Raw genomic sequence first — 8,560 nt, forward strand, 5'->3', positions numbered from 1 at the left:
AGTGTGAAGTGTCCAGCTAATATGAAGTGAGGGGAGATGTACAAGCACACCCACACTTGCAGATAGTACCCATTTGACCTGGCATCAACGGCTGGATGATCAGAACATGACTAGAGGAAGAAAGAAGAGGGAAAAAAAAAGAATAATCAACTACCATTGGATGAACTTGACCTATGCTTGTGGATGGAGTATGACTAAGGAGCGAACAAATCTTTACAGTGAGGATCATTCCCACTCCCTTGGTACACAGAGCTGACAAGGATGGGGAATCTAGACATTGGCTACCCAAAATTGGCAGTGAGGGGTGGGGGCGGCTACAAAGGCAAGAAGTGACTTGCTTACAAGCTTTCAATAGGAAACCTAGTTCCAGAGGGTACAGAGAAAGGTAGAATCTCCACTGAGTTGTTTCCAGCCTGTCTGGATGGGGTTGATAAAAAGTGTGGGGGATAGGACTTCTGTGGTTCAATAGGAAATGATTGTTATTGGGTCTGACAGTGAGTGCTGGAAAGGTAAATGTAAATGGTTTGTAATAAAAGGAGAGGAGTGGCTGATTTTGCAGTCCAGGAGCAGAGATCCCTGGAACCACCAAGGGAGGGAGAAAAGTGAAGTGCAGAGAGGCAGTGTCCAGGGAGGCAGTGACACCAGGGATGGTTGCAGAGATGATGATGTGGAGAGAAGGAGCAGCTGGAGACTCTGGACTCAGGGAGGGAAAGGGGCTGTGTGCTGGTGGCTGGGGGGCAGGGGTGCAGGGTGTATCTTTTGGTTGGTTGATGATGCATGCAGGAGATTGTAATCATTGCAATGAAACAATATATGATAGGATGAATGTAAGGATAATGGATAATGTTCTCCCATGTAAACTAACACATAATTCACAATAAAAACTTTAAAAAAAAAGTAGTAGGTGAATACATGAATATAATGAGTTTCCCTCAGGAAATCAGAGTGGAAAAAATAACTTTGAATGGACTGAAGACGCAACACTCATTTCATTGACAGATAGAGGAAAAGGAAGCAAATATCCTGGGAAATAAGAAGTAAGAAAACCAAAGAAGAATGGGAAAATAAAGTCAAAAAGAAAAAAGTTCCTGGAAGAATGAAGTGATAAACTCCAATAAAAGTGTAAAAAATCAAACAAAACTAAAAGGTTTGGTGATTAAGGTTGTTGGTGACCTAGACTAGAGCATCAAATCCCGTTTCAGAAGATTGGAAGAGTGAAGGTAATAATTGTCAATTGCTTATTTATCGAATGCATATCTTGTTCATCAGTGCATAAATCCTGTGAAGGAAAAGCCCAATATATTCATGTATCCTGGAAGTCAGTAGTAGGCATGCAGTAGGCACCCACACTAAAAAGCACTTACCCAATGAGTGAGTGAGGGAAAAGTAGGAAGAGGAGGGGGAACAGGGAGGGAAAAAAAGGGAAGAAATAGAGCAAAGAAGAGGATAAGTAAGACAAGGGAAAGTACAGTGATAGAAGAGAATCTAATTGTTTTCAGGGTTGTGGTTGTCAAGTGTCATTGAGTTGGCTCTGACTCATAGTGACCCTGTATAGGGTTTGTTGTTGTTGTTAAGTGCTATCAAGTCAGTTCCAACTCATAGTGACCTTTATAGAGTTTCCAAGGAGTGGCTGGTAGGTTTGGACTGCTGACCTTGGGGCTCAAACTGACCTTGCAGTCCAGCACATTATCCCATAGGACCAAACTGTAAATCTTTGCAGGATCAGAAAGCCTCAACTTTTTCCTGTGGAGTGGGTGGCGGGTTCTAATCACTGACCTGGTGGTTTGAAGTCCATTGTTTATCCTACAGAGCCCCTGCTCCCTGTTTTCAGGGTAGAGACAAAAATAATACAGTAGGAAGAGTCTTCGCATATAGGGAAAAGAAAAGCAAAATGAAGTTCAACAAGAGGGTTAGAGACAGGATCAGGAATGTAAACACAAATAATGATCTGTAAATTTTTATTTTTTTGTTGTTAAACTTCCTACATTGGCCACAAAGTTTGTTACTTCTGAAGGTAAGGTTGCAACATGGCCAATAAAAAGGAATATATATTCTTAGTTTTCCATATAAGATAAAGGACTGAATTCTACTTTTTGAAAAAATTCTGTGTTGCCAACATCCAACACCAGAACTAACAGAGGACAGTCAGAAGAAATGAAGAAATAGCGCCTGTTGTTTGTTATAAAGAAGGTTCCAGGCTAAAAGATTCTCATCTATTTTAGTCCATGTCCTTTCAGGAATGTAAACTCCCTCCCCAGTAAAGGTGAAAGGGAAAATTTTTTTTAAAAAAACTTTAATCGCCATTAAATTCTACTTCAATTTCTTGTTTACCAAAATTGAACTGTCATAAAATTTGTCCTGCATGTTCCTACCTAAGGACAAGGCTCTACTGATATTTTTGTGCCTTTTAAAAACATTATTTTGGCCTTACCCCCAAATGCAAGGAAACAAACCTGAGCTTCACCTAATTTGAATTTTACCTGAATATAGTTAAGAAGTACACATTTATTTTCTGATTTAAAAACTGAGTTCTCTTTACTGAACGTCAGCTGATTCACCTCTGTCGCCAAGAATGTTGGCCAGGTCGTACTTTGAAAATCATTATTTTGTACTAGGACATTTAACTAGAGAAGAGCAAGAGACTTGATCACATGCTGCTACTTATCAAAAAAAAAAAACAGGATTTTATTTCATGAATCCTAAGTTAGTTCCAAACGGATCCTGGATGGTGCAATTGTTCAACAATCAGCTCTTGGCTACTAACTGAAAGGTCAGTGAGTCTATCCATTGATCAGTCTGCTTCCATAAAGATTGTTGTTGTTGTTGTTAAGTGCCGTCGAGTTGATTCCGACCCATAGCGACCCTGTATAGGGTTTCCCAGGAGCAGCTGGTGAGCTTGAACCACCAACCTTGCAGTGCAAACGACTTTGCAGTCTGACGCATTAACCCACAGCACCACACCAGGACTCCTTCCATAAAGATTACAGTTGTGGAAACCTTAGGGAGCAGACTGCTATGGTCTACAGGGAGCTGTGAGTTGAATCAAACTCAGCAGCAATGGTTTAAACCTGATCATTGTCCACTATACACAGAGGGAAGTTTTTAAATGTTTGTAAATATTATACATAACTAAAAATGAATAAAATCAGCAAGAAAGGTGATCTCCACTGAATTCTTCTAAAATAAACTTTGATTTACGTGTCTCTGTCTCCACCATATCCACCGTCGCTAATTCAGAAGGCAATTATCCCTATGAAACATGTTCCCGTTTGACTTCAAGGTCTTTTTATTAGCTCCTGAAGTGAGTATGACCATAAAAACAAAGGGAAAGCTTACTTTAGTCTATTCACTTAATTTGCAGAGCTAATAAAAGGTACATCAAGAAAGAACTTTGAAACAAATGTCTTATTTAGGGTTCTGTGGATGGTTTTTGTTTAATGTGTGTATTTTCATCATATGGTTCCGTGACAGATTCAGGGTTCTGAGTGGACATTGTTGCTGTCTCCACCATGATACCCCCTCCCCAACCAAGTCATTTCTGCACCATCTTAGATTTTCCAAACCTCATCCATTGCTTGTTCCAGCACTGTGTAAATTCTGACAACTCAAGGAAGGAGCAGCCTTCCTCTACTACAAGTCATTCATCAGCTCAAACTTCCTGCCTTGTTAGGCACCTCTTCTCCACTCCCAGCCTCCAATACTCCAAGACCACCATTTTCATCCCCCCACTCACTCCTGAAGTGCAGGAGACTTTTATATCTCAGGATTTCTTTTGATAAATCAGAAACTGGAATCAAGGAATACATTTGTCCACCTGACCCTCTACCTTCAACTTGAATATAGTCCCTTCTAGACTCAACCTTGCAAGATGAGTCATTCAAATACACCAGCAACTTCTCAGGAACCTTTTGAAGCATCACTATGAGTCGGAACCAGCTTATCAGCACCTAGAAACAACAAATTTAAGCAAGTCCCTTCTATTTCAAGTTCCAAGAATTTAATCTTTTGAATGTTTGAAACCCCATCCTTTCTAACTCTTGTTTCTTTAGGGAGTTGTCAAAGTTAAGTTGCTGTGGTTCTCCTAGGGGGGAGAAGGAAGAAGAAAAAAAATACTAAAAGCCAAGAATGCAATGCCTAAAAAAGCATTGTCCTAATAACACAGTTGGAGTCCTAGTGTGGCACTGTGGGTTAATGCACCAGACTGCAAAGCCATTTGAACTGCAAGGTCAGTGGTTCAAGCTCACCGGCTGCTCCTCAGAAGCCCTTTACAGGGTCGCTATGGGTTGGAACCGACTCGACAGCACTTAACAACAACAACAATAACACAGTTAGTGCTTCTGTTCTATGTCTGAGATCCTTGCATTGTGCCTGGAAGTCTCAAAAACTTGTAAGCAGTCATCCAACGCACAATTGGTCTGTATTTGCCTAGAGCAACAGAAGAAGGAGTGGTCATGAATTGTTGCTGTTATGTGCCGTGGAGTTGGTTCCGACTCATAGTGACCCTGTACAGGGTTTCCAAGGCTGTAAATCTTTACGGGAGCAGAAAGCCTGATCTTTCTCCCGCAGAACAGCTGGTAGTTTTAAACTGCTGACTTTGCGGTTCTTAGCCTGATTCATAACCACTATGCTACCAGAATAGGAGGTTATAATTGAATGGATTATCATGAATAGGAGGTTATAATTGCCTCCATGAAAAGTGACCTTCTTTGTCATGAGAACAGAGGAACTGGATGGTGCCCTGCTATCATAACTGAACATTTTGATCAAAGATTCTAAAGATGAATCCTAATCAAAAGGGGAAAATGCAGAGCAGAATTTCACATTTTCATGGACTCCAGACTTCCTGAAGCCATGAAGGTTGACTGAATCCCTGAAATTTTTTCCCTGAGATACTCTTTAAACCTTAAACTTAAAAATATCCCCTTTGTTGTTAAGTGCCGTCCTGTGGATTCCTACTCAGAGCAACCCTGACCTTGCAGTTCAAACCAACCTTTCAGTCCAGTGCTTAGCATACAGAACATCACCAGGACTCCTTGTTGGTGCTGTTGAGTGCTGTCTAGTTGATTCCAACTCATGGTAACCCTATTTAGGGTTTCCGGAAATCAGCTGGTGGGTTTGAACTGCTGACCAGTCCAATGCTGATCCTACAGCACCACACCAGGAATTCTTGTTGTTAAGTGCCGTCAAGTTGGTTCCGACCCCTGGTGACCCTGTATAGTGTTTCCTTAGAATGTACTAACTGTATGTAGCAGTGTTTTTCTAAGTGTGGTCCCTAGAGCAGCACCAACATGCACTCGAAATTAGTTTCCTTATTTATATTTGAAATATTTTAATGTTTAGATATTTTTATCTCCTTCGTACTAAAGTAGTACACATGGTTAATGGGCTTGACTACTGACCAAAAGGTTGGTGGTTCAAGTCTATTCTCAGAAAAAATGCCTAGTGAAGTACTTCAGAAAAATCAGCTTTTGAAACACTTCTGGAGCACAATTCTACTCTAGGGCATTATGAGTCAGAGTCTACTCTGACAACTAGTTGTTGGTTAATTCTAAAGTATTCGTGAATGTAAGTATAGAGCAAGACTACAGTCGAATTTTTTTAAACTTACTTCTTTACAATATGTAAATGGTCTTTAGCATTTCTGAAAGGCACATGTGGTAGAACTGCTTAAAGTAAGCAGAAATAATCAAGTATCACGGCTCGGAGAATGGCTACAGGGTACTTGTGGTTCATTGATGGCTGGCTTGCTGTCTTCCCCCTTAACAAATTTAGCAACCCTTTAGGTTGGTGCCCTGGGCAGCTGGCCTTTCACACCCTCCTCTCCACCCCCAGCCTTTGGAACAGGAGTACAATTCTGCTAATGTATTTAGACAAAGGCATCATTTTATTCAGCTCTTATTAATAGCAGCAAGTGTTGGAGACTTTGTAGACTGAACCCTGTGGGGAGAAAAAGTCAGAGAAAGGGTGTGGATTTAAGCACTATGCCACCTCATCAAGCCATTTTTACACTTTCTTTTCATAAGACTCAAAATAGACAATGGAAAAAACACCAACTCCAACTTTCTGATTGGAAATGAAACACTGATTCGAGGGTTCACTTGTGAAGTTTATGTTCAGATAAAGTAACATCAAAATCACACAAGCCTCTAGCTATTGTCACTTAATTGCCCTTTGTTTATTGCCAGCTGATCAGATTTAGGGTTGTTGTTGTTGTTGTTGTTTTCAATTTAAGTAATCATATGACATCTAACCTTCCTGTTTTAAGAAAAGGTTTGGCCAATGCATTTAAACTTCAATGTTTTCATCTAGGTTACGTGAATTACCTTGATATTTTCCTGATAATAAAATTAACCAAAAATTCAGAGTATTGTCTGATTACTTCAGAAACAATTACCAAGCTGTAACTGGGATGATCACCAAACGACATATAAGGAACTTAGGTGCCAACTTGTCTCTATGCTAAACAATAATTTTAGTATCTCTTCTGTGCCGACAGTGTGCAAAATGAGGAGAAAGGAAAGAAATAAGAGTGGTGTGAAAGCACATCTGCTATTTAGCTCATGGGATTAACTGCTGAGAATGGATTTAAAAAAACAAAAACAGGGCCATTGAGTAGATTCTGACTCATAACGATACTAAGAAGTGAAGTAGAATGGCCCCAGAGGATTTCTACGACTGTAGTCTTTATAGACGCAGACAGCCATATCTATACCCCTCAGAACGACTTGTTGAGTCAGTTCCAACTCATAGCAACTCTGTATAGGGTTTCCAAGGAGTAGCTGGTGAATTTGAACTGTTGACCTTGTACTTCAAACCAACCTGTAGCCCAGTGCTTATCCTACAGCACCACACCAGGACTCCAGACGACTGGTGGGTTCTAATCACTGACCTTTTGGTTAGCAGCCAAGTGCTTAATCACTGTGGTAACACCAGAGTTCCTTTGAAAATGGAATCTGATTGTAAAATCACCCGTGGGCATTCTATTATATCTTGGATTGTGTCTTTGAAGTTTTCTGCAAAACTCAGGGAAAATAAAAGATAAAGGAAACAGTCTTTACCTTTTGACTGTTTCAGACATCCTCCAACCTTTTTACCAATTCTGATACCATTTTTCTCTCTCATGACGTTCTCTACTTATCTGCTAGGTTGGACAGTTCATTGCAATGGCCCCAGAGAACTCAGAAACACTACTCAGGAATATAGGATTCATCAGAGAAGTAACAGGTTACAATTTAGGATCAGGAAGGGTTCAGGATACAATCAAGACAATCTCTTCTCAGCTGTGCCCACAAACATGCCTATCCTTGGCCCTTGTCCTCTTGGCCCTGTGGACCTGAAGCCTGTACCCTGCATAGGGCAAATGTTACAAAGCTCTTTTAAGTCTGCAAAAAATTACCCAGAGGCATCTCAGCCAGTAAGAATGGGCCCAAAGACTGGGAGCTCTAGCTATAATGAGAACTCCACCAAGTGCATAGAAGCACTCCTCTGTCAGCAAGTCTTCTGCCTGAAGGCACTCATATGTCTCATTGCATGGACCAGGAAGCCACATGTCAACCTCTTGTATGATATAGTTAAAGTTCTCTGTCAACTTGATTGAGTCAGGATTCCCAGTTGTTTGGTAGTGGACAGTTAACTCTATGATGATTGACTGACTATGAGCAAGCATAGTTAACCTCTAGGATGTATTGGCTACAAGCAATCAATTGAAAGAATGGTTGCTTGGGGGTGTGGCCTGCTCCCATTATAATGGATATGGTGGATTTGGATTTTGCATCTAGGTCATCCTCCAAACTTTGGTTCTTTGAACCTGAGCCAGTAGACTGCTCTATTGTGTTTTTGCTTGTTGGGCCTGCCTGCCTAGTGTGCCTGGAAAACCGGAGGGCCCTGCATGCCTGTTCCTGTTGCCCCAGCCCATGTGCTCTGTGCCATCCGCTCTGCAGTACGCCCGCCCAGCCTTGGTTGTCCATCACCCTGCTTCCACCCTTGCTCCAGCACCAAGGTCTTGCTTGTGCTCCAACGCGGGATTCCTGCCTTCCGGGCCCGCCCACCGATCTTGGTTCACCTGGACTGAATTTGGGACTATCCCATCTCTACAACTGTGAGCCATTTCCTTAATATAAACTTCTCTTTATATATATGTATCTATAAGTTGCACTGACTTTGCGTCTCTAGAGAACCCAGGATCTAGAGAACATGTTAGCTGTGCTGTCTGTGCTGCAGCCATTACTCTACCGCTGCTTCTTACCAGGTCTCACCACCCCCATCGCCACAGCTCTTTGTCTCCTGGATTGAGATGTTTCTCAGCAGTGGTCTCCACAACTGGTTCTTCTTTCTTGGCTGTCATGGGATCTCTTTTTGCCTCTGGCATGGCTCATTTTAGTTTAACGGGATGACTAAACTGACCAATCTCCATGTTAATATTCCTTATTTGCATGGCTCCACTCCCAGAAGGGGGTCCTAGTGTGGTACTGTGGGCTAATGCACTGGAGTGCAAAGTCAGTTTGAACCATAAGGTCTCAGGTTCAAACTCACCAGCTGATTCTTGCAAACCCTATACAGA

General features: G+C 41.5%; 1 protein-coding gene across 1 annotated transcript in view; it reads left to right on the forward strand.

The window, feature by feature from the left end:
• The window catches only part of DNAJC10 (DnaJ (Hsp40) homolog, subfamily C, member 10), a 110,078-nt gene extending 102,007 nt beyond the window's left edge, over positions 1 to 8,071 (forward strand). Inside the window, exon 21 of the mRNA XM_006864060.1 lies at positions 7,862 to 8,071. Coding sequence (XP_006864122.1) covers positions 7,862 to 8,071 — 210 coding nt within the window. The remainder of the gene's footprint in view (positions 1 to 7,861) is intronic.
• Positions 8,072 to 8,560: the final 489 nt, after the last annotated feature.

This window comes from Chrysochloris asiatica, unplaced genomic scaffold, assembly GCF_000296735.1.
Source record: "Chrysochloris asiatica unplaced genomic scaffold, ChrAsi1.0 scaffold00059, whole genome shotgun sequence".
NCBI lineage: Eukaryota > Metazoa > Chordata > Mammalia > Afrosoricida > Chrysochloridae > Chrysochloris > Chrysochloris asiatica.